This window comes from Phaenicophaeus curvirostris, unplaced genomic scaffold, assembly GCF_032191515.1.
Source record: "Phaenicophaeus curvirostris isolate KB17595 unplaced genomic scaffold, BPBGC_Pcur_1.0 scaffold_44, whole genome shotgun sequence".
In the NCBI taxonomy this organism is placed as follows: Eukaryota; Metazoa; Chordata; class Aves; order Cuculiformes; family Cuculidae; genus Phaenicophaeus; species Phaenicophaeus curvirostris.
Window position 1 is genome coordinate 165643 of NW_027206667.1, and position 27675 is coordinate 193317.

General features: G+C 59.2%; 2 protein-coding genes and 1 pseudogene across 2 annotated transcripts; all 3 read left to right on the forward strand.

The window, feature by feature from the left end:
• Nucleotides 1–3328: 3328 nt before the first annotated feature.
• Nucleotides 3329–7574, forward strand: LOC138733869 (class II histocompatibility antigen, B-L beta chain-like). The gene is made up of 5 exons (XM_069881378.1): nt 3329–3544; nt 4498–4767; nt 5966–6247; nt 6324–6430; nt 7440–7574. Exons 1-5 carry the CDS (start codon nt 3454–3456, stop codon nt 7446–7448), a joined length of 759 nt encoding a protein of 252 aa, XP_069737479.1. The 5' UTR covers nt 3329–3453; the 3' UTR covers nt 7449–7574.
• A 5320-nt stretch (nt 7575–12894) lies between these two features.
• On the forward strand, nt 12895–15828 carry LOC138733897 (class II histocompatibility antigen, B-L beta chain-like; annotated as a pseudogene).
• A 6650-nt stretch (nt 15829–22478) lies between these two features.
• LOC138733893 (class II histocompatibility antigen, B-L beta chain-like) lies at nt 22479–26329 on the forward strand. Its single transcript, XM_069881409.1, has 5 exons — nt 22479–22739; nt 23197–23466; nt 24299–24580; nt 24657–24763; nt 26193–26329. Exons 1-5 carry the CDS (start codon nt 22523–22525, stop codon nt 26199–26201), a joined length of 885 nt encoding a protein of 294 aa, XP_069737510.1. The 5' UTR covers nt 22479–22522; the 3' UTR covers nt 26202–26329.
• The last annotated feature ends 1346 nt before the right edge of the window (nt 26330–27675 follow it).

The following is a 27675-nucleotide window of genomic DNA, read 5'->3' on the forward strand; positions in this document are numbered from 1 at the left end:
GGGGAAGTGATGGGCCTAGGGGGAAGGGGTGGAGCTAGAAGGAAGGGCTGGATCCAGAGGGAAGGGATGGAGCTAGGGGAAGGGATGGAGCTTGGGGGAAGGGATGGAGTTAGGGGGAAGGGATGAAGCTGGGGGGAAGGGATGGAGCTAGAGGGAATGGATGGAGATGGGGGTAGGGATGGAGGCAGGTGTTAGGGATGGAGGTAGAGGGAAGGGAAGGAGCTAGAGGGAAGGGCTGGACCCAGAGGGAAGGGATGGAGCCAGGGGGAAGAGATGGAGTTAGGGCGAAAGGATGGAACTAGGATGCAGGGATGGACTAAGAGGGAAGAGATGGAGCTTGAGGGAGGGGATGAACCTGGAGGGAAGGGATGAATCCAGAGGGAAGGGATGAATCCAGAGGGAAGGGATGGAGCTAGAGGGAAGAGATAGAACTAAGGGGAAAGGATGGATCCATGGGGAAGGGATGGATCTGGAGAGAATGGATTGTCCTGGAGGGAAGTGTTAGACACAGAGAGAAGGGATGGAACATGAGGGAAGGGATGGACCTAGAGGGATGAGATGGAACTTGGGCGAAGGGATGGAACTAGGGGGAAGGGTGGGGTCAGAGGGAAGGGATGGAGCTAGGGGGAAGGGTGGAGTCAGAGGGAAGGGATGGAGCTAGGGGGAAGGGATGGAGTTAGGGGGAAGGGATGGAGTTAGGAGGCAGGGATGGACTAAGAGGGAAGAGATGGAGTTAGAGGGAGAGGATGGACCTGGAGGGAAGGGATGGATGCAGAGGGAAGGGATGGAGCTAGAGGGAAGTGGTGGACCTAGACGGAAGAGACAGAACTAGAGGGAAGGGATGGATCGGGAAAGAATGAATTGTCCTAGAGGGAAGTGTTGGATGCAGAGAGAAGGGATGGAACCAGAGGGAAGAGATGGACCTGCAGGGATGATATGGAGCTAGGGGGAAGGGATGGAGCTAGGGGGAAGGGATTGGCCTAGAGGGAAGGGATGTATGAAGAGGGAAGGGATGGACCTAGAGGGAACGGAGGGATCTGAGGAAAGGGATGTGTCCAGAGGAAATAGATGGACCCAGAGAGAAGGAATGGATTGAAAGGGAAGGGATGGATTGAAAGGGAAGGGATGGATCCAGAGGGAATTAAAGGATCTAGGAGGGAGAGATGGAAACAGAGGGAAGTGGTGGATCCCAGCATTCCAGCCTGTTCAGATCCTTTTGGAGCCTCAAAACCCTCCAGTAGATGGACAGCTCCTCCCAGCTTAGTGTCCTCTGCAAACTTGCTGAGGGTGCCCTGGATGCCTTCATCCAGGTCATTGATAAGATGTTGAAAAGGGAAGGGATGGATCCAGAGGGCAGGAATGGATCCAGAGGAAGGGATGGATCCAGAGGGAAGGGATGGAGCTTGGGGGAAGGGATGGAGCTAGGGGGAAGGGATGGAGATGGGGGTAGGGATGGAGACAGGTGGTAGGGATGGAGGTAGAGGGAAGGGAAGGAGCTAGAGGGAAGGGCTGGACCCAGAGGGAAGGGAAGGAGCCAGGGGGAAGTGACAGACCTAGAGGGAAGGAATGGAGCTAGGGGGAAGAGATGGAGTTAGGGCGAAAGGATGGAACTAGGATGCAGGGATGGACTAAGAGGGAAGAGATGGAGCTTGAGGGAGGGGATGAACCTGGAGGGAAGGGATGAATCCAGAGGGAAGGGATGAATCCAGAGGGAAGGGATGGAGCTAGAGGGAAGAGATAGAACTAAGGGGAAAGGATGGATCCATGGGGAAGGGATGGACCTGGAGCGAATGGATTCTCCTGGAGGGAAGTGTTGGATACAGAGAGAAGGGATGGAACCAGAGGGAAGGGATGGACCTGCAGGGGTGAGATGGAGCTAGGGCGAAGGGATGGAGCTAGGGGGAAGGGTGGGGTCGGAGGGAAGAGATGGATCCAGAGGGACGGGATGGACCCAGAGGGAAGGGTTGGAGCCAGAGGGAAGGGATGGATTGAAAATGAATTTATGGATCCAGAGGGAAGGGATGGATTGAAAGGGAAGCTATGGATCCAGAGGGAATTATAGGATCTAGAAGGGAGAGATGGACCCAGAGGGAAGTGAAGAATCCCAGCATTCCAGCCTGTTCAGATCCCTTTGGAGACTCAAAATCCACCAGGAGATCGGCAACTCTTCCCAGCTTCGTGCCCTCTGCAAAGTTGCTGAGGGTGCCCTGGATGCCTTCATCCAGGTCATTGATAAAGATGTTGAAAGGGGAAGGGATGGATCCAGAGGGAAGGGATGGATCCAGGGGGAAGGGATGGATCCAGAGGGCAGGGATGGATCCAGAGGGAAGGGATGGATCCAGATGGAAGGGATGAACCTAGAGGGAAGGGATGGACCTAGAGGGAAATGATAAGATGGGAGGAAAGAGATGGGCCCCGATGCAAGTGTTAGACCCAGAGGGAAGGCTTGGATCCAGACAGGATGGATTGAATGAGAAGGAATTTTAGAATCACCAGGTTGGAAAAGGCCTCTTGGATCATCGACTCCAACCATTCCTGGCAGCCACTAAACCTCAGCACCTCGTCCACCCATCCCTTAAACACCTCCAGGAAACTCAACCCCCTCCCTGGGCAGCCTGTTCCAGTGCCCAATGACCCTTTCCATGAAAAAAATTTCCTAATATCCACCCTGAATGGATGGATCCAGAGGGCAGGGATGGAGACAGAGGGAAGGGATGGAGCAAGAGGGAAGGGATGGACCCAGAGGGATTGAAAGGGAAGTTATGGATTCAGAGGGAATTATCAAATCTAGAGGGGAGAGATTGACCCAGAGGGAAGTGTTGGATGCCAGCGTTCCAGCCTGTTCAGATCTCTTTAGAGACTCAAAACCCTCCAGGAGACTGACAGCTCCTCCCAGCTTAGTGTCCTCTGCAAAGTCGCTGAGGGTGCCCTGGATGTCTTCCTCCAGGTCATTGATAAAGATGTTGAAAAGGGAAGGGATGGACCCAGAGGGCAGGGATGGATCCAGAGGGAAGGGATGGATCCAGAGGGCAGGGATGGATCCAGAGGGCAGGGATGGACCCAGAGGGCAGGGATGGATCCAGAGGGAAGGGATGGATCCAGAGGGCAGGGATGGATCCCGAGGGCAGTGGTGCATCCAGGGGAAGAGATGCCCCCAGAGGAGAAGGACAGGGCAGCTGGGGCAGGAGAAGCTCTCCAAGCTGTGGGCCAATGGCAGGGAGCCCCGAGGGCGCCTCAGCTGTTCCCAGGCAGAGCCCCGGCCCAGAGCACCCTGAGGAGCAGACAGACGGACGGCCGCGCGCCCGCGCCTCTGCCCGGAGACGAGTGATGCTGCCCAGCTGCGCTGCGCACTGGGCCGCGCTGGGACTGCCAGTGGCGCCACTGGGCAGCACTGGGGCAGAGTGCGGCTGGCTCGGGGGTGCCGGCACCTCTGCCTTCTGTGCCGGGAGCACCATGGGGGCTGCTGGCGTGCTGGGAGCTGGGGCCGTGCTGGTGGCACTGGTGGCGCTGGGAGCCCACGGGGCTGCCGGCGAGGAGAGCCGAGGTGAGCTCAGCCCCACGGCGTGGGGAGGTGCTGGGCGCTGCCGGGGGGCCGGAGCCCAAGCCCGGCTTGGGGGGCCGCGAGGGCGAGCCAGGGGGAGAGGGGGTGGCATGGGGAAAGGGGGTCCCCGGGCATGACCTGGGGAAGGGATGGATCCAGAGGGAAGGGTAGGAGCTGGGGGGAAGGGATTGTCCTGGAGGGAAGGGATGGAGCTAGAAGGAAGGGATGGAGATAGGGGGTAGGGATGGAGACAGGAGGTAGGGATGGAGGTAGAGGGAAGGGAAGGAGCTAGAGGGAAGGGCTGGATCCAGAGGGAAGGGATGGAGCCAGGGGGAAGTGACAGACCTAGAGGGCAGGGATGGATCCAGGGGGAAGGGATGGATCCAGAGGGCAGGGATGGACCCAGAGGGCAGGGATGGACCCAGAGGGCAGGGATGGATCCAGAGGGCAGGGATGGATCCAGAGGGCAGTGGTGCATCCAGGGGAAGAGATGCCCCCAGAGGAGGACGGGGCAGCTGGGGCAGGAGAAGCTCTCCAAGCTGTGGGCCAATGGCAGGGAGCCCCGAGGCCGCCTCAGCTGTTCCCAGGCAGAGCCCTGGGGGAAAGGGATGGAGTTAGGGGGAAGGGGTGGAGCTAGAAGGAAGGGCTGGATCCAGAGGGAAGGGATGGAGCTAGGGGAAGGGATGGAGCTTGGGGGAAGGGATGGAGTTAGGGGGAAGGGATGAAGCTGGGGGGAAGGGAGGGACCTGGAAGGAATGTATGGGGCTAGGGGGAAGGGGTGGAGCTAGAGGGAAGGGATGGATCCAGAGGGAAGGTATGTACCAAGATTTTGGGAGTGGATCCAGAGGGAAGGGATGGATTTCAAAGGGGGTCCCCGGGCCTCCTCCCACCTGCCCCATCACTGGGCGCTGGAGGGGAAGGGGCAGCGGCTCCTCACCCCAGCTCTGCTCCAACAGGATTCTTCCAGTACCAGCATAAAGCCGACTGCTACTTCACCAACGGCACCGAGCGGGTGAGGTATGTGTACAGAGATATCTACAACCGGGAGCAGTACGTGCACTTCGACAGCGATGTGGGGGTCTTCGTGGCCGACACCCCCCTGGGCGAGCCTTCAGCCAAATACTGGAACAGCCAGGAGGATTTCCTGGAGGAAAGACGAGCTGCAGTGGACAGGTTCTGCCGACACAACTACGAGGTGGCAAAGGATTCTGTTGTGGATCGTCGAGGTGAGCGCGTGGCAGCCCCTCTCTGGGGGTCGGGCACGAGCCAAGCCCCCGGGCGCAGGAGGGCAGCGCGTGTCCGTGCCGCGCTCGCGCAGAGCCCCCGCGCCCTTCCCCGAGGCCCCCAGCCCCACCACGGCCGCGGCTGGACGGGACCCCCAGGGCTCCTCCAGTCCAGCTCCCGGCCCTGCCCACATCCCAGTCTCCAGCCCAAACCTCCCCTGGCCCAGCCGCAGGGGGTTCCTCTCATCCCATCGCTTGTTCCTGGCGAGAAGAGACCCACCCGCTGGACGAGGACGGGGCTGGGTGGTGGCCACAGGGGTTCGGCTTGGACGGCAGCAGAACTTTCTTCCCCAGAAGGGCTCTCAGGCCCTGGAACGGCTGCGCAGGGAGGTGGTGGAGTCCCCATCCCTGGAGGGGTTCCCAAGCCGGGCAGATGAAGTGCTCGGAGATCTGGGTTAGCAGTGGCCACGTCCAGTTGGCCTTGAGGGTCTCCAAGGTCCTTCCCAACCTAGCGATTCAATATTTTCTGGTCTCTCGTACCTGGAGAGCTCGTACTGGTTGGGTTTGAAGGTCTCCAAAGTCTTTCCCAACCTCATGATTCAATATTTTCTGGTTCCTCTTTGCTGTAAAGCTTCTCCAGGCTGAGCTTGAGGGTTTCCAAGGTCTTTCCCCACATTGTGATTCAATGGCTTCTCGCTCCTGGAGAGCTCCAGGTGGCCTTGAGGATTTCCAAGCTCTTTCCCAACCTTGCGATTCAATGCTTTCTGATTCCTCGTACATGGAGAGCTCCAACTGGGCTTCAGGGTCTCCAAGGTCTTTCCCAAATTAGTGATTCAATGATTTCCAGTCCCTCTAACCTGGAGAGCTCTGGTTGGCCTTGAGGGTCTCCAAGGTCTTTCCCAGCCTAGCAATTCATTGCTGTTTGGTTCCTCATACCTGGACAGTCATTCCAGTTGGGCTTGAGCATCTCCAAGGTCCTTCCCAGCCTCGCCATTCCATGCTTTCTCGCCCCTGGAGAGCTCCGGCTGGGCTTGAGGGTGTCGGAGCCCTCTCCCAGCAGCACCTCTGTGCTCTCTGCCTCCCGGCCTGCCCCGCGAGCCCCCAGCCCCCTGTCTGGGGAGCAGAGGGCGAGCCCTGGTCCAGGCTGGGTGGCCCCTGGGCTCTGGCCGCCCCGGGGCAGCTCTCTGGCGCTCTCCCCCAGTGCAGCCCCAGGTGGAAATCCACCCCGTGCAGTCGGGCTCCCTGCCCCAGCCCAACAGGCTGGTTTGTGCCGTGACGGATTTCTACCCCGCCGAGATCGAGGTGAAGTGGTTCAAGAACGGGCAGGAGGAGGTGGAGGGCGTGGTGTCCACGGACGTGATGCAGAACGGAGACTGGACCTACCAGGTGCTGGTGATGCTGGAAAGCATCCCACAGCACGGGGACACCTACACGTGCCAGGTGGAGCACGCCAGCCTGCAGCGCCCCGTCACCCAGGCGTGGGGTAAGAGCCTGGGCTGGGGGCCGGGGGAGTGGGACGGGGCCCCCCGAGCCCTGAGCCCCTGCTCTCGGCCCCGCAGAGCTGCAGGCGGACGGCGCCAGGAGCAAGATGCTGACGGGGGTGGGGGGCTTGGTGCTGGGCTTCGTCTTCCTGGCGCTGGGGCTCGTCCTCTATGGCCGCAACAAGGTCAGCGGGGGACAGGGGGCAGGGGTTTGGGGGTCATAGTGGTCTGGAGAGTCATTGTGGTCTGGGGGTCAATGGGGTCTGGGGGTTCATTGGGTTCTGGGGGGACCTGGGACTTCGGGGGTCTTTGGGATCTGGTGGGATCTGGGGGTTTGAGGCGTCTGGGGTTTGGTGGGGATGTGGGGATTGGGGGGCCCTTGAGTTCTTGGTGCTCACTGGGTTTTGGGGGCATCTGGGGCTTTTGGGGGTCATTGAGGTCTGGGGGTTCATTGGGTTCTGGGGGGACCTGGGATTTGAGAGGGGGTCTTTGGGGTATGGGAGTGCTGGGGTTTGGGGGTTCATTGGGGTCTTGGGGGTTATTGGGGTCTGGGAGGACCTGGACTTTGGAGGATCATTGGGGTCTGGGGGGTCATTTCGTTCTGGGGGTTCATTGGGGTCTGGGGATGTCATTAGGGTCTTGGGGGGATCTGGGGTTTTGGGGAGTCATTGGAGTCTGGGGGCGTCATTAGGGTCTGTGGGGACCTGGGTCTTTGGGGAGTCATTAGGGTCTGGGAGATCACTGGGTCCTGGGGAGGCCTGGGGCTTGGGGCGGGGGGTCATTGTGATCTGGGGTTCTCTTTGGTTTTGGGGTCCCTGGAGTCTGGGGGTCCCTAGGGTTTAAGGGATCTGGGACGTTGGGTGTTTCTAGGGTTTCGGGATCCTTGGGGTTTGGTGGGACTTGGGTATCCTTCAGGTTTGCGGGCACATGGGGTTTGGGGGATCCCTGGGGTTTGAGTCCCCGAGTCCCTGGGGTTTGGGAAAGTCCCTCAGGTCTCTGGGGGTTCCAGGACCTCGAGAGATCCCAAGGGCTTGTGGAGACCTAGGGACTGGGGGTCCATGAGGTCGGGGGGGATCTGGGGTTTGAGGGGCTCCTGGTGTTTGGGGGCACTTGGGGTTTGGGGGTCTCTGGATTGTGGTGGTTCCCTGGGGTTTGGGGTCCCTGCCCCCCTCATCTCCTCCCTTTCCCCCCCAGAGCTCCTGAAGGAACCCCAGCTCCTGCGCAGCCGCTCCAGCGCCGTCCGTGCCCCCCAGCCCCCCGACCCCCGCCTGCCCCACTGCGGGCTCCCCCCAGCCCCCCCGCTGCTGCCTCGATGCTTGATAAACACTGAGAGCTGCACTGGGGGCTTCACTGCAACCTCGCTGGGGACACTGGGAGGGACTGGGAGGGAGATGGGGAGACTGGGAGGCACTGGGAGGGAGATGGGGAGACTGGGAGGCACTGGGATCCACCTGTGGGTGCAGCTCATGTCTCCCCCTCCCCTCTCCCAACTGGAGGACAGTCCCTCTCGTCCCATCCCTTGTTCCTTGGGAGGAGAGACCAGCACCCACCTCGTTCCAACCTCCTCTCCGCCAGCTGCAGAGAGTGACGAGGTCTCCCCTCAGCTCCTCTTCTCCACGCCAAAGCCCCCTCAGATCCCTCACACCCTTCCCAGTCTCTCCACACCCCTCCAAGCTCCGGTCCCTTCTCCGCACGCTCTCCAGCCCCTCCAGGTCCCTCTTGGAACCAGGGAACATTGGAATGGGTTGGGTTGGAAAAGTCCTTCCAGATCCAATCCAACTCTTGACCCGAGGTCACTCCCAAACCACGTCCCTTCCCAGGGTCTCCATCCCCTTCTCCGGACGCGCTCCAGCCCCTCCAGGTCCCTCTTGAAGTGAGGAGCCCAAAACTGACCCTAGGGTTCCAGGTGCGGCCTCCCCAGGGGACGATCCCATCCCTGTGCCTGCTGGACACCCCATGGTGACCCCAGCCAGGATGCTGGTGGCCACCTGGGCCTCCGGGGCCACTGCTGGATCCTGTTGGGCCGCTGTCGACCAGCGCCCCAGGGCCTTTTCATTGAATCATAGAGTCATAGAATCATAGAATCACTAGGTTGCAAGAGACCCACCGGGTCATCGAGTCCAACCATTCCTGTCAAACAGTAAACCATGTCCCTCAGCACCTCGTCCACCCGTCCCTTAAACCTCTCCAGGGAAGGGGACTCAACGCCCTCCCTGAGCAGCCTCTGCCACTGCCCAATGACCCTTTCTGTGAAGAATTTTTTCCTAATGTCCAGTCTAAACCACCCCTGGTGGAGCTTGAGGCCATTCCCTCTCGTCCTGTCCCCTGTCCCTTGGGAGAAGAGCCCAGCTCCCTCCTCTCCACAACCTCCTCTCAGGGAGTTGCAGAGATCAATGAGGTCTCCCCTCAGCCTCCTCTTCTCCAGGACAAACACCCCCAGCTCTCTCAGCCGCTCCTCTTCTTCTCCAGCCCCCTCACCAGCTTTGTTGCTCTTCTCTGGACTCGCTCCAGAGCCTCAACATCCTTCTTGTGGTGAGGGGCCCAGAGCTGAACACAGGATTCGAGGAGCGGTCTCACCAGTGCTGAGTCCAGAGGGAGAAGAACCTCCCTGGACCTGCTGGTCACGCTGTGTCTGATCCAAGCCAAGATGCCATTGGCCTTCTTGGCCACCTGGGCCACTGCTGGCTCATGTTCAGTCGCTGTCAACCAACACCCCCAGGTCCCTCTCCTCCAGGCAGCTTTCTAGACAGACTTCTCCTAGTCTGGAGCTGCTCAGGGTTGTTGTGCCTGAAGTGCAGGACCTGGCATCTGGCCTTGTTAAACCTCATCCCATTGGTCTCAGCCCAGCGGTCCAGCCTGTTCAGATCCCTTTGGAGCCTCCCGACCCTCCAGCAGATCCAGCTTCCACCCAGCTCAGTGTCATCCCCAAACTTGCTCCGGGTGCACTCGATGCCTTCATCCAGGTCATTGATAGAGACATTGAACAGGGCTGGACCCAGCACTGAGCCCTGGGGACACCACTTGTCACTGGCCTCCAGCTGGATTTCACACCATTTCCCACCACTCTCTGGGCCCTCCAGCCAACCAGTTTTCCACCCAGGAGAGTGAGCGCCTGTCCAGGCCAGAGGTGACAGTTTCAGAAGCAGAATGATGTGAGAAACTGTGTCAAAGGCTTTGCTGAAGTCCAGGAAGATCCATCCACAGCCTTTCCCTCATCCAGCAGCCGAGTCACTTTGTCATAGAAGGCGATCAGGTTAGTCTGGCAAGACCTGCCTTTTGTGAACCCGTGTTGACTGGGCCTGATCACCCGGTTCTCTTGCATGAGCTTCATGGTCACACTCAAGATCACCTGCTCCATGACTTTCCCTGGCACTGAGGTCAGACTGACAGGCCTGGAGTTCCCTGGATCCTCCCTGCGACCATTCTTGTAGACGGGCGCAACATCAGCCTCCAGTCCAGTGGGACTTCCCCAGTCTTCCAGGACAGTTGGAAGATGATGGAAAGGGGTTTGGCCAGCACACCCGCCAGCTCCTTCAATACCCTTGGGTGAATCCCATCCAGCCCCATAGACTTGTGGGTGTCTAGTCGGGCTGGCAAGGCTCTGACCACCTCCTCTTGGATCATGGGAGCCTCATTTTGCTCCTCTAGCTCCTGGGTTTGTGCACAGACGGAACGACTTTCTTTACAACTAAAGACTGAGGCAAAGAAGGCATTAAGTACCTCAGCCTTTTCCTCATCCCCTGTCACTGTTGTTCCTTCTGTGTCCAATAGGGACTGTATGATCTCCCTAGTCCTCCTTTTATTATTTATATATTTATAGAAGGATTTTTTGTTATCTTTCACAGACTTTGCCAATCTGATCTCTAGCTGAGCCTTAGCCCTTCTGATTTTTTCCCTACACAATCTCACCTCCCTCCTGTAGTCCACCCAAGAGGCCTGTCCCCTATTCCAGAGCCCATAAACATTTCTCTTCTTCTTGATATCACTCAAGATCTCTCTGTTCAACCAAGCTGGCTTTCTCCCCTGCCGGCTTTTTTTTCCGGAACATGGAGATGACTTTCTCCTGAGCTGCTAGGATTTCCTTTTTGAAGAGCTCCCAGCCCTCATGGGCTCCCTTGCCCTTGAGGACTGTCTCCCATGAGACTTTGCCAACCAGCCTTCTGAAGAGATCAAAGTCTGCCCTCTGGAAATTTAATGCTACTGTCCTGCTAACCACCCTCTTCACTTCACCTTGGGGCACAACAACCCTGGGCAGCTACAGATTAGGAGAAGTCTGTCTAGAAAGCTGCCTGGAGGAGAGGGACCTGGGGGTGTTGGTTGACAGCGACTGAACATGAGCCAGCAGTGGCCCAGGAGGCCAAGAAGGCCAATGGCATCTTGGCTTGGATCAGAAACTGTGTGACCAGCAGGGCCAGGGAGGTTCTTCTCCCTCTGGACTCGGCACTGGTGAGACCGCTCCTCGAATCCTGTGTTCAGTTCTGGGCCCCTCACCACAAAAATGATGTTGAGGCTCTGGAGCGAGTCCAGAGAAGAGCAACAAAGCTGGTGAATGGGCTGGAGTACAGGTCTGAGGGACCTGGGGTGGTTTATCCTGGAGAAGAGGAGGCAGAGGGGAGACCTCATTGCTCTCTCCAACTCCCTGAGAGGAGGTTGTGGAGAGGAAGGAGCTGGGCTCTTCTCCCAAGGGACGGGGGACAGGACGAGAGGGAATGGCCTCAAGCTCCACCAGGGGAGGTTTAGACTGGATATTAGGAAAAAAAATTTCACAGAAAGGGTCATTGGGCACTGGCAGAGGCTGCCCAGGGAGGGCGTTGAGTCACCTTCCTGGAGGTGTTTAAGGCACGGGTGGACAAGGTGCTGAGGGACATAGGTTAGTGTTTGATAGGAATGATTGGACTCGATGATCCGGTGGGTCTCTTCCAACCTGGTTATTCTATGATTCTAGGATTCTATCCCTCTGGACCTTCAACTCCACCAGTGCCCGATCCCTGCAGCCCAGGCTGCCACTGATCCTAATGTCGCTGGTCAGTTCGCTCGTATTGGTGACCACCAGGTCCAGTTTTGCATCTCCTCGGGTGGGGGTCTCTACCAGCTGCGCTAAGAAGTGACCCTCAATGCACTCCAGGAGTCTCCTGGATTGCCCACAGCTTGCCGGGATACTTTTCCAGCAGATGTCGGGGTGGTTGAAGTCCCAGAGTAGGATCACAGAATCCCAGAATCACTAGGTAGAAAGGACCCTCTGGATCATCGAGTCCAACCATTCCCATCAATCACTAACCCATGTCCCTCAGCACCTCGTCCACCCATCCCTTAAACCCCTCCAGGAAGGTGACTCAACCCCCTCCCTGGGCAGCCTCTGCCAGTGCCCGAAGACCTTTTCCATGAGATGCTTTTCGCTAATGTTCAGCTTGAAGGGGTGGACCCAGAGGGAAGGGATGGACCCAGAGGGAAGGGATGGACCCAGAGGGAAGGGATAGATGCAGAGGGCAGGGATGGATCCAGAGGGCAGGCATGGATCCAGAGGGATGGGATGGATTGAAAGGGAAGTTATGGACCCAGAAGGAATTATAGGATCTAGAATGGAGAGATTGACCCAGAGGGAAGTGGTGGATGCCAGCGTTGCAGCCTGTTCAGATCCCTTTGGAGACTCAAAACCCACCAGGAGATTGACAGCTCCTCCCAGCTTAGTGTCCTCTGCAAAGTCGCTGAGGGTGCCCTGGATGCCTTCATCCAGGTCATTGATAAAGATGTTGAAAAGGGAAGGGATGGATCCAGAGGGAAGGGATGGACCCAGAGGGAAGGGATGGACCTAGAGGGAAATGATAAGATGGGAGGAAAGAGATGGGTCCCGATGCAAGTGTTAGACCCAGAGGGAAGGCTTGGATCCAGACAGGATGGATTGAATGAGACGGAATGATAGAATCACCAGGTTGGAAAAGGCCTCTTGGATCATTGACTCCAACCATTCCTGTTGGCCACTAAACCTCAGCACCTCGTCCACCCATCCCTTAAACACCTCCAGGAAACTCAACCCCCTCCCTGGGCAGCCTGTTCCAGTGCCCAATGAACCTTTCCATGAAAAAATTTTCCTAATATCCAGCCTGAATGGATGGATCCAGAGGTCAGGGATGGAGACAGAGGGAAAGTATGGACCCAGAGGGAAGGGATAGATCCAGAGGGCAGGGATGGATCCAGAGGGCAGTGGTGGATCCAGAGGGAAGGGATGGACCCAGAGGGAAGGGATGGACGCAGAGGGAAGGGATGGATCCAGAGAGAAGGGATGGACCCAGAGGGCAGGGATGGATCCCGAGGGCAGTGGTGCATCCAGGGGAAGAGATGCCCCCAGAGGAGAAGGACGGGGCAGCTGGGGCAGGAGAAGCTCTCCAAGCTGTGGGCCAATGGCAGGGAGCCCCGAGGGCGCCTCAGCTGTTCCCAGGCAGAGCCATGGGGGAAAGGGATGGAGTTAGGGGGAAGGGATGGGGCTAGGGGGAAGGGGTGGAGCTAGAAGGAAGGGCTGGATCCAGAGGGAAGGGATGGAGCTAGGGGAAGGGATGGAGCTTGGGGGAAGGGATGGAGTTAGGGGGAAGGGATGAAGCTGGGGGGAAGGGAGGGACCTGGAAGGAATGGATGGGGCTAGGGGGAAGGGGTGGAGCTAGAGGGAAGGGATGGATCCAGAGGGAAGGTATGTACCAAGATTTTGGGAGTGGATCCAGAGGGAAGGGATGGATTTCAAAGGGGGTCCCCGGGCCTCCTCCCACCTGCCCCATCGCTGGGCGCTGGAGGGGGAAGGGGCAGCGGCTCCTCACCCCAGCTCTGCTCCAACAGGATTCTTCCAGTACCAGCATAAAGCCGACTGCTACTTCACCAACGGCACCGAGCGGGTGAGGTATGTGTACAGAGATATCTACAACCGGGAGCAGTACGTGCACTTCGACAGCGATGTGGGGGTCTTCGTGGCCGACACCCCCCTGGGCGAGCCTGATGCCAAATACTGGAACAGCCAGGAGGATTTCCTGGAGGAAAGATGAGCTGCAGTGGACACGTTCTGCCGATAAAACTACGAGGTGGCTTCCAATTGTGAAATGAAGAGAAAGGGTGAGCGCGTGGCAGCCCCTCTCCGGGGGTCGGGCACGAGCCAAGCCCCCGGGCGCAGGAGGGCAGCGCGTGTCCGTGCCGCGCTCGCGCAGAGCCCCCGCGCCCTTCCCCGAGGCCCCAAGCCCCACCACGGCCGCGGCTGGACGGGACCCCCAGGGCTCCTCCAGTCCAGCTCCCGGCCCTGCCCACAGCCCAGTCTCCAGCCCAAACCTCCCCTGGCCCAGCCGCAGGGGGTTCCTCTCATCCCATCGCTTGTTCCTGGCGAGAAGAGACCGACCCGCTGGACGAGGACAGGGCTGGGTGGTGGCCACAGGGGTTCGGCTTGGACAGCAGCAGAACTTTCTTCCCCAGAAGGGCTCTCAGGCCCTGGAACGGCTGCGCAGGGAGGTGGTGGAGTCCCCATCCCTGGAGGGGTTCCCAAGCCGGGCAGATGAAGTGCTCGGAGATCTGGGTTAGCAGTGGCCACGTCCAGTTGGCCTTGAGGGTCTCCAAGGTCCTTCCCAACCTAGCGATTCAATATCTTCTGGTCTCTCGTACCTGGAGAGCTCGTACTGGTTGGGTTTGAAGGTCTCCAAAGTCTTTCCCAACCTCGTGATTCAATGCTTTCTGGTTCCTCTTTGCTGTAAAGCTTCTCCAGGCTGAGCATGAGGGTTTCCAAGGTCTTTCCCCACATTGTGATTCAATGGCTTCTCGCTCCTGGAGAGCTCCAGGTGGCCTTGAGGATTTCCAAGCTCTTTCCCAACCTTGCGATTCAATGCTTTCTGATTCCTCGTACATGGAGAGCTCCAACTGGGCTTCAGGGTCTCCAAGGTCTTTCCCAAATTAGTGATTCAATGCTTTCCAGTCCCTCTAACCTGGAGAGCTCTGGTTGGCCTTGAGGGTCTCCAAGGTCTTTCCCAACCTCGCCATTCATTGCTTTCTGGTTCCTCATACCTGGACAGTCATTCCAGTTGGGCTTGAGCATCTCCAAGGTCCTTCCCAGCCTCGCCATTCCATGCTTTCTCGCCCCTGGAGAGCTCCGGCTGGGCTTGAGGGTGTCGGAGCCCTCTCCCAGCAGCGCCTCTGTGCTCTCTGCCTCCCGGCCTGCCCCGCGAGCCCCCAGCCCCCTGTCTGGGGAGCAGAGGGCGAGCCCTGGTCCAGGCTGGGTGGCCCCTGGGCTCTGGCAGCCCCGGGGCAGCTCTCTGGCGCTCTCCCCCAGTGCAGCCCCAGGTGGAAATCCACCCCGTGCAGTCGGGCTCCCTGCCCCAGACGGACAGGCTGGTTTGTGCCGTGATGGATTTCTACCCCGCCGAGATCGAGGTGAAGTGGTTCAAGAACGGGCAGGAGGAGGTGGAGGGCGTGGTGTCCACGGACGTGATGCAGAACGGAGACTGGACCTACCAGGTGCTGGTGATGCTGGAAAGCATCCCACAGCACGGGGACACCTACACGTGCCAGGTGGAGCACGCCAGCCTGCAGCGCCCCGTCACCCAGGCGTGGGGTAAGAGCCTGGGCTGGGGGCAGGGGGAGTGGGACGGGGCCCTCCGAGCCCTGAGCCCCTGCTCTCGGCCCCGCAGAGCTGCAGGCGGACGGCGCCAGGAGCAAGATGCTGACGGGGGTGGGGGGCTTCGTGCTGGGCTTCGTCTTCCTGGCACTGGGGCTCGTCCTTTACGGCCGCAACAAGGTCAGCGGGGGAATGGTGGGGGGCACCGGGGGTTTGGAGGGTCATTGGGGTCTGGGAGGTCATTGGGGTTTCGGGGGTCATTGAGATTTGGAGGGAGCTGGGGTCTGAGGGGATCATTGTGGTCCAGGGGGCCATTGGGCTTTGGGGTGTCATTGGGGTCTAGGGAGTCATCGGGGTTTCAGGGGACGTGGGTCTTTGGGGGATCATTAGAGTCTGGGGAGAGCTGAGATTTTTGGGGTTACTTTGGGGCCTGGGAGTCCTGGGATGTAGGGGGGTCATTGTGGTCAGGGGGGCTGGGGTTTGGGGGTCATAGGGTTTGGGGGGTCTGGGGTCTGGTGGGGATGTGGGGATTTGAGCTCTGGGTGTGTCATTGGGATCCAGGGGACCTGGTGCTTTGGGGGATCATTGGGCTCTGGGGGGTCATTGGGATCAAGGGGCGTCATGGGAGCTGGGGGGACTTGGGATTTGGGGGGATCAGCAGGGTCTAGGGAGGTCATTGGGGTCTGGGGGGACCTGGGGCCGTGGAGCACGTTGGCTTTTGGGGATCTGAAGACTGGGGAACCTTGGGACCTACAGGGACTTGGCATTTGCAGGGTCCATGAGGTTTGGTGGGACTTGGGGTTTGGGGATCCTTCAGGTTTGGGGGCAATTGGGTTTTGGTGTGTCCCTGGGTCTTGGGGGTCTCTGTGGTCCCTGGGGTTTGGAGTCCCCGCCCCCCTCATCTCCTCCCTTTCCCCCCCAGAGCTCCTGAAGGAACCCCAGCTCCTGCGCAGCCGCTCCAGCGCCATCCGTGCCCCCCAGCCCCCCGACCCCCGCCTGCCCCACTGCGGGCTCCCCCCAGCCCCCCCGCTGCTGCCTCGATGCTTGATAAACACTGAGAGCTGCACTGGGGGCTTCACTGCAACCTCGCTGGGAACACTGGGAGGCACTGGGAGGGAGATGGGCAGACTGGGAGGCACTGGGAGCTGAGCTGGGCAGACTGGGGGGCACTGGGATCCAGCTGTGGGTGCAGCTCACGTCTCCCCATCCCCTCTCCCAACTGGAGGACAGTCCCTCTCGTCCCATCCCTTGTTCCTTGGGAGGAGAGACCAGCACCCACCTCGCTCCAACCTCCTCCCCGCCAGCTGCACAGAGCGACGAGGTCTCCCCTCAGCTCCTCTTCCCCACACCAAAGCCCCCTCAGATCCCTCACACCCTTCCCGGCCTCTCCACACCCCTCCCAGGTCCGGTCCCTTCTCCGCATGCTCTCCAGCCCCTCCAGGTCCCTCTTGGAGTGAGGAGCCCAAAACTGACCCCAGGGTTCGAGGTGTGACCTCCCCACGGGACGATCCCATCCCTGTGCCTGCTGGACACCCCATGGTGACCCGAGCCAGGATGCTGGTGGCCACCTGGGCCTCCGGGGCCACTGCTGGATCCTGTTGGGCCGCTGTCGACCAGCGCCCCAGGGCCTTTTCCTACCAGAAGGGATGGGAATGAAGGAGGGGAGGCCCTGGCCCAGGAAGCCAGAGAAACCCGGGCTGCCCCATCCCTGGAGGGGTTCATGCTGGAGGAGCTTTGGAGCCCCTGATCCAGTGGGAGTTGTCCCTGCCCATGGCCGGGGGAGGATCTAGATGTGCTTGGAGGTAGCTTCCAACCCAAACCATTCCATGATCTCCATCACCATCAGCATTAGCACCACCACGAGTCAAACTAGATGAGCTTTGAGGTCTCTCACAACACAAACCATTCCACAATTCCATGATCTCCATCGCCATCAGCATTAGCACCACCAGGATGGGACCTGGATGGGCTTTGAGGTCCCTTCCAACCCAACCCATCCCATGCTGGGAGTTCTGGGAAGCCAGCATCCTTCACCCAGCCTGGGCACCGCGGGGCCGTCATCTCCATCAGCCGTGGGCAGCGAGACCAGAGCTGGGACTGAAGAGATTTCCCATCTATAAATTTTCCAACATCCTTTTCCTTCCCAAGGACTGATTTTCCTGTTATTATTGTAGAGTCATAGAGTCACAGAATCATAGAATGGTTTGGGTTGGCGGAGACCTTAAAGCTCATCCAGTCGCAGCCCTCTGGCCCTGGGCAGGGACACCTCCCGCTGGATCCGGGGCTCCAATCCCCCATCCAACCTGGCCTGGAACCCCTCCAGGGATGGGGCAGATGCAACCTTCCGGGGCAACCTGTTCCAGTTCCTCCCCATCCTCATGGTGAAGAGATTTCTCCTTATGTCCAGTCGAACTCTGCCCCTCTCCAGTTTATCCCCATTGTCCCTTGTCCTGTCACCCCAAGCCTTTGGGAACAGCCCCTCCCCAGCTCTCTTGGAGCCCCTTCAGGCACTGGAAGCTGCTCTAAGCTCTCCTCGGAGCCTTCTCTTCTCCAAGCTGAACAACCCCAACTCTCTCAGCCTCTCCTCGTATGCTCCAGCCCTCGGTTCATCCTTGTAGCCTCCCCTGGACCCGTTCCTACTGCTCCATCTCCTTCTCATCTTGAGGGTTCCAGAAGTGGAGACAACACTCCAGATGAGGTCTCACCCGAGTGGAGCCGAGGGGACAATCCCCTCCCTCGCCCTGCTGGCCACGTGGCTTCTGATGCAGCCCAGGACGCGCTTGGATTCTGGGCTGTGAGCACACGTTGGCGGCTCACGTTGAGGTTCTCCTCCCCCAGCACCCCAAGTCCTCCTCCTCATGCTGTTCTCCATCCCATCATCCCCCATCGTGTACTAAAGTCGGGGATTGCCCCGACCCAGGTGTAGGACCCTGCACTTGGCCCTGTTGGACCTCATGAAGTTCTGCCAGCCCCACTTCTCCAGCCTGTCCAGGTCCCTCGGGATGATCCCGTCCTTCAGGTGTGGCAACTGCCCCACTCAGCTCGCTGTGACCTCCAAACTTGCTGAGAGGGCCCTCGATCTCGCTGTCTGCGTCACTGATGAAGATATTCAACAGCACCGATCCCAGTACGGACCCCTGAGGGACACCACTGGTCACCATCCTCCATCTGGACTTGAAGCCATTGACCACTACGCTTCAAACACGACCATCCAACCACTTTCTTATCCACTGAACCATCCACCCATCAAATCCATCTCTCTCCAGTTTAGAGAGAAGGATGCTGGGGGGGACCATGTCAGAGGCTTTGCAGAAGCCCAGGTAGATCCCATCCATCGGTTCAGCCGTGTCCACTGCTGAGGTCACCCACTAAGCTGGTCATACGGGACCTTCCCCTGGTGAAGCCGTGCTGGCTGCCGTTAATCACCTCCCTGTCCTCCATGGGCTTGAGCAGAGCTTCTAGGAGCATCTGTCCCACGATCTCCCCAGGCACAGGGGGGAGGCTGGCAGGTCAGTGATCCCCTGACTTGCGTTCCCTTTTTAACAACAGGCACGACGTTCCCCTTCTTCCAGCCCCCAGGGACTTCTCCCACCTGCCGTGACTTTTCAAATATCATGGAGAGTGGCTGGGCAACCACATCTGCCAGTCCCCTCAGGACTCCGGGGTGCAGCTCCTCAGCTCCCATAGACTTATAAATGTTCGGGTTCCTCAGCTGGTCACGAACCTGATCCTCCTCTACAGTGGGAGAGGGTTTATCCCCTGGTCACCATCCTGCTGTCCCATGACGCGGGAGGGGAGAGGAGAGCGGTTATCAGGGAAGACTGAGCAGAAACGTTGTTAAGTCCCTCAGCCTTCTCCTCGTCTGCTGAGCCGTGATCACCGTTTCCAACCATCAGTGGGATATGTAATCTTTGACCTTCCTCTTTTGGTTGATGGACCTGTAGAAGCTCTTCTCGTTGGTCTTCCCTTCCCTGGCCAAGTTCAGCTCCAGCTGTGCCGTGGCCTTCCTGGCTCCATCCCTACCCAACCGGGCAGCGTCCTGAGGAACATCCCAGGTTTCCCGTCCCTGCTTGTCCTGCCCGTGCGGCTCCCTCTTCTTCTTGAGTTTAACCAGCGGGTCTCGACTCAGACACGCCGGTCTCTTCCCTTCCCTGCTTGATTTCCTACAGACGGGGACTGAGCGCTCTTGTGTTGCACGGAAACCATCTTCCAGCTCTGTTCTGCTCCCTTGTCTTGGAGGACGTCATCCCAGGGGATCCTACTGAGTAATTCCTTGACCAGCTGGGAGTCTGCTTTCCTGAAATGGTGTCCTGACTCTGCTCCTCACCTGTCCCACATCCTAGCAGCTCAGGAGAAAAATCCTAGCAGCTCAGGAGAAAGCAATCCCCATGTTCCGGAAAAAAAGCCGTCAGGGGAGAAAGCCAGCTTGGTTGAACAGAGAGATCTTGAGGGATATCAAGAAGAAGAGAAATGTTTATGGGCTCTGGAAGAGGGGACAGGCCTCTTGGGTGGACTACAGGAGGGAGGTGAGATTGCGTAGGGGAAAAATCAGAAGGGCTAAGGCTCAGCTAGAAATCAGATTGGCAAAGTCTGTGAAAGATAACAAAAAATCCTTCTATAAATATATAAATAATAAAAGGAGGACTAGGGAGACCATCCAGTCCCTATTGGACGCAGAAGGAACAACAGTGACAGGGGATGAGGAAAAGGCTGAGGTACTTAATGCCTTCTTTGCCTCAGTATTTAATTGTAAAGAAAGTCGTTCTGTCTGTGTACAAACCCAGGAGCTAGAGGAGCAGAATGAGGCTCCCATGATCCAAGAGGAGGTGGTCAGAGCCTTGCTAGCCCGACTAGACACCCACAAGTCTATGGGGCCGGACGGGATTCACCCAAGGGTATTGAAGGAGCTGGCGGATGTGCTGGCCAAACCCCTTTCCACCATCTTCCAGCAGTCCTGGAAGACTGGGGAAGTCCCACTGGACTGGAGGCTGATGTTGTGCCCGTCTACAAGAAGGGTCACAGGGAGGATCCAGGGAACTCCAGGCCTGTCAGTCTGACCTCAGTGCCAGGGAAAGTCATGGAGCAGGTGATCTTGAGTGCTATCATGAAGCTCATGCAAGAGAACCGGGTGATCAGGCCCAGTCAACACGGGGTCACAAAAGGCAGGTCTTGCCAGACTAACCTGATCGCCTTCTATGACAAAGTGACTCGGCTGCTGGATGAGGGAAAGGCTGTGGATGGATCTTCCTGGACTTTAGTAAAGCCTTTGACACAGTTTCTCCCAGCATTCTGCTTCGGAAACTGTCACCTCTGGCCTGGACAGGCGAACGCTCTCCTGGGTGGAAAACTGGTTGGCTGGAGGGCCCAGAGAGTGGTGGGAAATGGAGTTAACTCCAGCTGGAGGCCAGTGACAAGTGGGGTTCCCCAGGGCTCAGTGCTGGGTCCAGCCCTGTTCAATGTCTTTATCAATGACCTGGATGAAGGCATCGAGTGCACCCTGAGCAAGTTTGCGGATGACACTAAGCTGGGTGGAAGTGTCGATCTGCTGGAGGGTCGGGAGGCTCCAAAGGGATCTGAACCGGCTGGATCTGTGGCCTGAGACCAATGGGATGAGGTTTAATAAGGCCAAATGCCGGGTCCTGCCCTTGGGGCACAAAAACCCTGAGCAGCTCCAGACTAGGACAAGTCTGTCTAGAAAGCTGCCTGGAGGAGAGGGACCTGGGGGTGTTGGTTGACAGCGACTGAACATGAGTTCAGTCATTGCTCTCTCCAACTCCCTGAGAGGAGGTTGTGGAGAGGAGGGAGCTGGGCTCGTCTCCCAAGGGACAGGGGACAGGACGAGAGGGAATGGCCTCAAGCTCCACTCGGGGAGATTTAGGCTGGACATTAGGAAAAAATTTTCACAGAAAGGGTCATTGGGCACTGGCAGAGGCTGCCCAGGGAGGGGGTTGAGTCCCCTTCCCTGGAGGGGTTTAAGGTATGGGTGGATGAGGTGCTGAGGGACATGGTTTAGTGTTTGATGGGAATGGTTGGACTCGATGATCCGGTGGGTCTCTTCCAACCTGGTTATTCTATGATTCTATGATTCCATCCCTCTGGACCTTCAACTCCACCAGTGCCCGATCCCTGCAGCCCAGGCTGCCACCGATCCTAATGTCACTGGTCAGTTCGCTCGTATTGGTGACCACCAGGTCCAGTTTTGCATCTCCTCGGGTGGGGGTCTCTACCAGCTGCGCTAAGAAGTGACCCTCAATGCACTCCAGGAGTCTCCTGGATTGCCCACAGCTTGCCGGGATACTTTTCCAGCAGATGTCAGGGTGGTTGAAGTCCCAGAGTAGGATCACAGAATCACAGAATCCCAGAATCAGTAGGTAGAAAGGACCCTCTGGATCATCGAGTCCAACCATTCCCATCAATCACTGAGCCGTGTCCCTCAGCACCTCGTCCACCCGTCCCTTAAACTCCTCCAGCAAGGTGACTCAACCCCCTCCCTGGGCAGCCTCTGCCAGTGCCCGAAGACCTTTTCCATGAGATGCTTTTCGCTAATGTTCAGCTTGAAGGGATGGACCCAGAGGGAAGGGATGGACCCAGAGGGAAGGGATAGATGCAGAGGGCAGGGATGGATCCAGAGGGCAGGCATGGATCCAGAGGGATGGGATGGATTGAAAGGGAAGTTATGGACCCAGAAGGAATTATAGGATCTAGAGGGGAGAGATTGACCCAGAGGGAAGTGGTGGATGCCAGCGTTGCAGCCTGTTCATATCCCTTTGGAGACTCAAAACCCACCAGGAGATTGACAGCTCCTCCCAGCTTAGTGTCCTCTGCAAAGTCGCTGAGGGTGCTCTGGATGCCTTCATCCAGGTCATTGATAAAGATGTTGAAAAGGGAAGGGATGGATCCAGAGGGAAGGGATGGACCCAGAGGGAAGGGATGGACCTAGAGGGAAATGATAAGATGGGAGGAAAGAGATGGGCCCCGATGCAAGTGTTAGACCCAGAGGGAAGGCTTGGATCCAGACAGGATGGATTGAATGAGACGGAATGATAGAATCACCAGGTTGGAAAAGGCCTCTTGGATCATCGAGTCCAACCATTCCTGTTGGCCACTAAACCACAGCACCTCGTCCACCCATCCCTTAAACACCTCCAGGAAACTCAACCCCCTCCCTGGGCAGCCTGTTCCAGTGCCCAATGACCCTTTCCATGAAAAAATTTTCCTAATATCCAGCCTGAATTGATGGATCCAGAGGTCAGGGATGGACACAGAGGGAAAGGATGGACCCAGAGGGAAGGGATAGATCCAGAGGGCAGGGATGGATCCAGAGGGCAGTGGTGGATCCAGAGGGAAGGGATGGACCCAGAGGGAAGGGATGGACGCAGAGGGAAGGGATGGATCCAGAGGGAAGGGATGGATCTAGAGGGAAGGGCTGGATCCAGAGGGCAGGGATGGACCCAGAGGTCAGGGATGGACCCAGAGGGAAGGGATGGATCCAGAGGGCAGTGGTGCATCCAGGGGAAGAGATGCCCCCAGAGGAGGAGGACGGGGCAGCTGGGGCAGGAGAAGCTCTCCAAGCTGTGGGCCAATGGCAGGGAGCCCCGAGGGCGCCTCAGCTGTTCCCAGGCAGAGCCCCGGCCCAGAGCACCCTGAGGAGCAGACAGACGGACGGCCGCGCGCCCGCGCCTCTGCCTGGAGACGAGTGATGCTGCCCAGCTGCGCTGCGCACTGGGCCGCGCTGGGACTGCCAGTGGCGCCACTGGGCAGCACTGGGGCAGAGTGCGGCTGGCTCGGGGGTGCCGGCACCTCTGCCTTCTGTGCCGGGGGCACCATGGGGGCTGCTGGCGTGCTGGGAGCTGGGGCCGTGCTGGTGGCACTGGTGGCGCTGGGAGCCCACGGGGCTGCCGGCGAGGAGAGCCGAGGTGAGCTCAGCCCCACGGCGTGGGGAGGTGCTGGGCGCTGCCGGGGGGCCGGAGCCCAACCCCGGCTTGGGGGGCCACGAGGGCGAGCCAGGGGGAGAGGGGATGGCATGGGGAAAGGGGGTCCCCGGGCATGACCTGGGGAAGGGATGGATCCAGAGGGAAGGGATGGAGCTAGGGGGAAGGGATGGAGTTAGGGGGAAGGGTAGGAGCTGGGGGGAAGTGATGGAGCAAGGGGAAGGGATGCACCTGGAGGGAATGGATGGGGCTAGGGGGAAGGGGTGGAGCTAGAGCGAAGGGCTTGATACAGAGGGAAGGTATGTACCTAGATTTTGGGAGCAGATCCAGAGGGAAGGGATGGATATGAAAGGGGGTCCCCGGGCCTCCTCCCACCTGCCCCATCGCTGGGCGCTGGAGGGGGAAGGGGCAGCGGCTCCTCACCCCAGCTGTGCACCAACAGGCTTCTTCCAGCACCAGCTGAAATCCGAGTGCTACTTCACCAACGGCACCGAGCGGGTGAGGTTTGTGGAGAGATACATCTATAACCGGGAGCAGCTCGTGCACTTCGACAGCGATGTGGGGGTCTTCGTGGCCGACACCCCCCTGGGCGAGCCTTCAGCCAAATCCTGGAACAGCCAGGAGGACAAACTGCAGTATAAACGGGCTGCAGTGGACAGGTTCTGCCGACACAACTACGAGGTGGCAAAGGATTCTGTTGTGGATCGTCGAGGTGAGCGCGTGGCAGCCCCTCTCTGGGGGTCGGGCACGAGCCAAGCCCCCGGGCGCAGGAGGGCAGCGCGTGTCCGTGCCGCGCTCGCGCAGAGCCCCCGCGCCCCTCCCCGAGGCCCCCAGCCCCACCACGGCCGCGGCTGGACGGGACCCCCAGGGCTCCTCCAGTCCAGCTCCCGGCCATGTCCAGTTGTCCTTGAGGGTCTCCAAATCCTTCCCAACCTAGCGATTCAATATTTTCTCGTCTCTCAAACCTGGAGAACTCCAGTGGCTTGAGGGTCTCCAGGGTCTTTTCCAAACACACAATTCAATTCTTTCTTTTTCTTTGTACTTGGACAGCTCCAGTTGGCCTTGAGGATCTCCAAGCTCTTTCCCAACCTCGCGATTCAATGCTTTCTGATTCCTCGTACATGGAGAGCTCCAACTGGGCTTCAGGGTCTCCAAGGTCTTTCCCAAATTAGTGATTCAATGCTTTCCAGTCCCTCTAACCTGGAGAGCTCTGGTTGGCCTTGAGGGTCTCCAAGGTCTTTCCCAACCTCACCATTCATTGCTTTCTGGTTCCTCATACCTGGACAGTCATTCCATTTGGGCTCGAGGGTCTCCAAGGTCCTTCCCAGCCTCGCCATTCCATGCTTTCTCGCCCCTGGAGAGCTCCGGCTGGTCTTGAGGGTGTCGGAGCCCTCTCCCAGCAGCGCCTCTGTGCTCTCTGCCTCCCGGCCTGCCCCGCGAGCCCCCGGCCCCCTGTCTGGGGAGCAGAGGGCGAGCCCTGGTCCAGGCTGGGTGGCCCCTGGGCTCTGGCAGCCCCGGGGCAGCTCTCTGGCGCTCTCCCCCAGTGCAGCCCCAGGTGGAAATCCACCCCGTGCAGTCGGGCTCCCTGCCCCAGACCGACAGGCTGGTTTGTGCCGTGACGGATTTCTACCCCGCCGAGATCGAGGTGAAGTGGTTCAAGAACGGGCAGGAGGAGGTGGAGGGCGTGGTGTCCACGGACGTGATGCAGAACGGAGACTGGACCTACCAGGTGCTGGTGATGCTGGAAAGCATCCCGCAGCGCGGGGACACCTACACGTGCCAGGTGGAGCACGCCAGCCTGCAGCGCCCCGTCACCCAGGCGTGGGGTAAGAGCCTGGGCTGGGGGCAGGGGGAGTGGGACGGGGCCCCCCGAGCCCTGAGCCCCTGCTCTCGGCCCCGCAGAGCTGCAGGCGGACGGCGCCAGGAGCAAGATGCTGACGGGGGTGGGGGGCTTGGTGCTGGGCTTCGTCTTCCTGGCGCTGGGGCTCGTCCTCTACGGCCGCAACAAGGTCAGCGGGGGACAGGGGGACAGCGGGCTGGGGCTCAGTGGGGTCTGGGTGTCATTGGGGTCTGGGGGTCAATGGGGTCTGGGGGTTCTTTGGGTTCTGGGAAGACCTGGGACTTCGGGGGTCTTTGGGATCTGGGGCTTTGAGGGGTCTGGGGGGTCTGGGGTTTGGTGGGGATGTGGGGATTTGGGGGACCTTTGAGTTCTTGGGGCTCACTCTGTTTTGGGGGCATCTGGGGCTTTTGGGGGTCATTGAGGTCTGGGGGATCTTTGGGTTCTGTGGGGACCTGGGATTTGGGAGGGGGTCTTTGGGGCATGGGAGTCCTGGCGTTTGGGGGTTCATTGGGGTCTTGGGGGTTATTGGGGTCTGGGAGGACCTGGACTTTGGAGGATCATTGGGGTCTGGGGGGTCATTTCGTTCTGGGGGTTCATTGGGGTCTGGGGATGTCAATAGGGTCTTGGGGGGATCTGGGGTTTTGGGGGTTCGTTGGAGTCTGTGGACATCATGAGGGTCTTTGGGGACCTGGGTCTTTGGGGATTCATTAAGGTCTGGGAGATCATTGGGTCCTGGGGAGGCCTGGGGTTTGGAGGGGGGTCATTGTGATTCAGGGTTCTCTCTGGTTTTGGGGTCCCTGGAGTCTGGGGGTCCCTAGGGTTTAAGGGATCTGGGGCATTGGGTGTTTCTAGGGTTTCAGGATCCTTGGGGATTGGTGGGACTTGGGTATCCTCCAGGTTTGTGGGCACATGTGGTTTGGGGGATCCCTGGTGTTTGAGTCCCTGAGTTTCAATTCAGTCCCTGGGGTTTGGGAAGGTCCCTCAGGTCTCTGGGGGTTCCAGGACCTCGAGAGATCCCAAGGGCTTGTGGAGACCTAGGGACTGGGGGTCCATGAGGTCGGGGGGTATCTGGGGTTTGAGGGGTTCCTGGTGTTTGGGGGCACTTGGGGTTTGGGGTTCTCTGGGGTCTGGAGTGTCCTTGGGGTTGGAGGGTCTCTGGGGTTTGGCCGGGGGAATGTGCGGTTCAGGGGGTCCCGGGTTTGGGTGTCCCTGGTCTTTGCAGAGTCCATAGTGTTCACGGTGCTCCCTGGAGTCTTGGGGTCCCTGGGTCTGGAGGGACCCGGGGTTTGGGAGGTCATTGGGGTCTGGGGGTGACCTGCGGTCTGGAGGGAACCTGGGGTTTGGGTGGATCTTTGCGGTCTGTGGGTGTTGTTGGTGACTGGGGTTTTGGGGTCCCTGGAGTCTGGGGGTCCCGAGGGTGTAAGGGATCTGGGGCAATGGGTGTTTCTAGGGTTTCAGGATCCTTGGGATCTACGGGGACCTGGGGTTTGCAGGGTCCATGGGGTTTGGTGGGACTTGGGGTTTGGGGATCTCTGGATTGTGGTGGTTCCCTGGAGTTTCGGGTCCCTGCCCCCCTCATCTCCTCCCTTTCCACCCAGAGCTCCTGAAGGAACCCCAGCTCCTGCGCAGCCGCTCCAGCGCCGTCCGTGCCCCCCAGCCCCCCGACCCCCGCCTGCCCCACTGCGGGCTCCCCCCAGCCCCCCCGCTGCTGCCTCGATGCTTGATAAACACTGAGAGCTGCACTGGGGGCTTCACTGCAACCTCGCTGGGGACACTGGGAGGCACTGGGAGGGAGATGGGGAGACTGGGAGGCACTGGGAGCTGAGCTGGGCAGACTGGGAGGCACTGGGATCCAGCTGCGGGTGCAGCTCACGTCTCCCCATCCCCTCGCCCAGCTGGAGGACGGACCCTTTCGTCCCATCCCTTGTTCCTTGGGAGAAGAGACCAGCACTCACCTCCCTCCAACCTCCTCCCCGCCAGCTGCAGAGAGCGACGAGGTCTACCCTCAGCTCCTCTTCTCCACACCAAAGCCCCCTCAGACCCCTCACACCCTTCCCGGCCTCTCCACACCCCTCCCAGCTCCGGTCCCTTCTCCGCACACTCTCCAGCCCCTCCAGGTCTTGCTTGGAACTAGGGAAAGTTGGAATCCCTTCGGTTGGAAAACTCTTGACCCGAGGTCACTCCCAAACCACCTCCCTTCCCAGGGTCTCCATCCCCTTCTCCGGATGCGCTCCAGCCCCTCCAGATCCCTCTTGGAGTGAGGAGCCCAAAACTGACCCCAGGGTTCCAGGTGCGGCCTCCCCACGGGATGATCCCATCCCATCCCTGTGCCTGCTGGACACCCCATGGTGACCCCAGCCAGGATGCTGGTGGCCACCTGGGCCTCCGGGGCCACTGCTGGATCCTGTTGGGCCACTGTTGACCAGCGCCCCAGGGCCTTTTCCTACCAGAAGGGATGGGAATGAAGGAGGGGAGGCCCTGGCCCAGGAAGCCAGAGAAACCCGGGCTGCCCCATCCCTGGAAGGGTTCAGGCTGGAGGAGCTTTGGAGCCCCTGATCCAGTGGGAGTTGTCCCTGCCCATGGCCGGGGGAGGATTGGGATGGGCTTGGAGGTCCCTTCCAACCCAACCCATCCCATGCTGGGAGTTCTGGGAAGCCAGCATCCCTCACCCAGCCTGGGCACCGCGGGGCCGTCATCTCCATCAGCTGTGGGCAGCGAGACCAGAGCTGGGACTGAAGAGATTTCCCATCTATAAATTTTCCAACATTCTTTTCTTTCCCAAGGACTGATTTTCATGTTATTATCGTAGAGTCATAGAGTCAGAGAATCATAGAATGGTTTGGGTTGGCGGAGACCTTAAAGCTCATCCAGTCGCAGCCCTCTGGCCCCGGGCAGGGACACCTCCCACTGGATCCGGGGCTCCAATCCCCCATCCAACCTGGCCTGGAACCCCTCCAGGGATGGGGCAGATGCAACCTTCCGGGGCAACCTGTTCCAGTTCCTCCCCATCCTCACGGTGAAGAGATTTCTCCTTATGTCCAGTCGAACTCTGCCCCTCTCCAGTTTATCCCCATTGTCCCT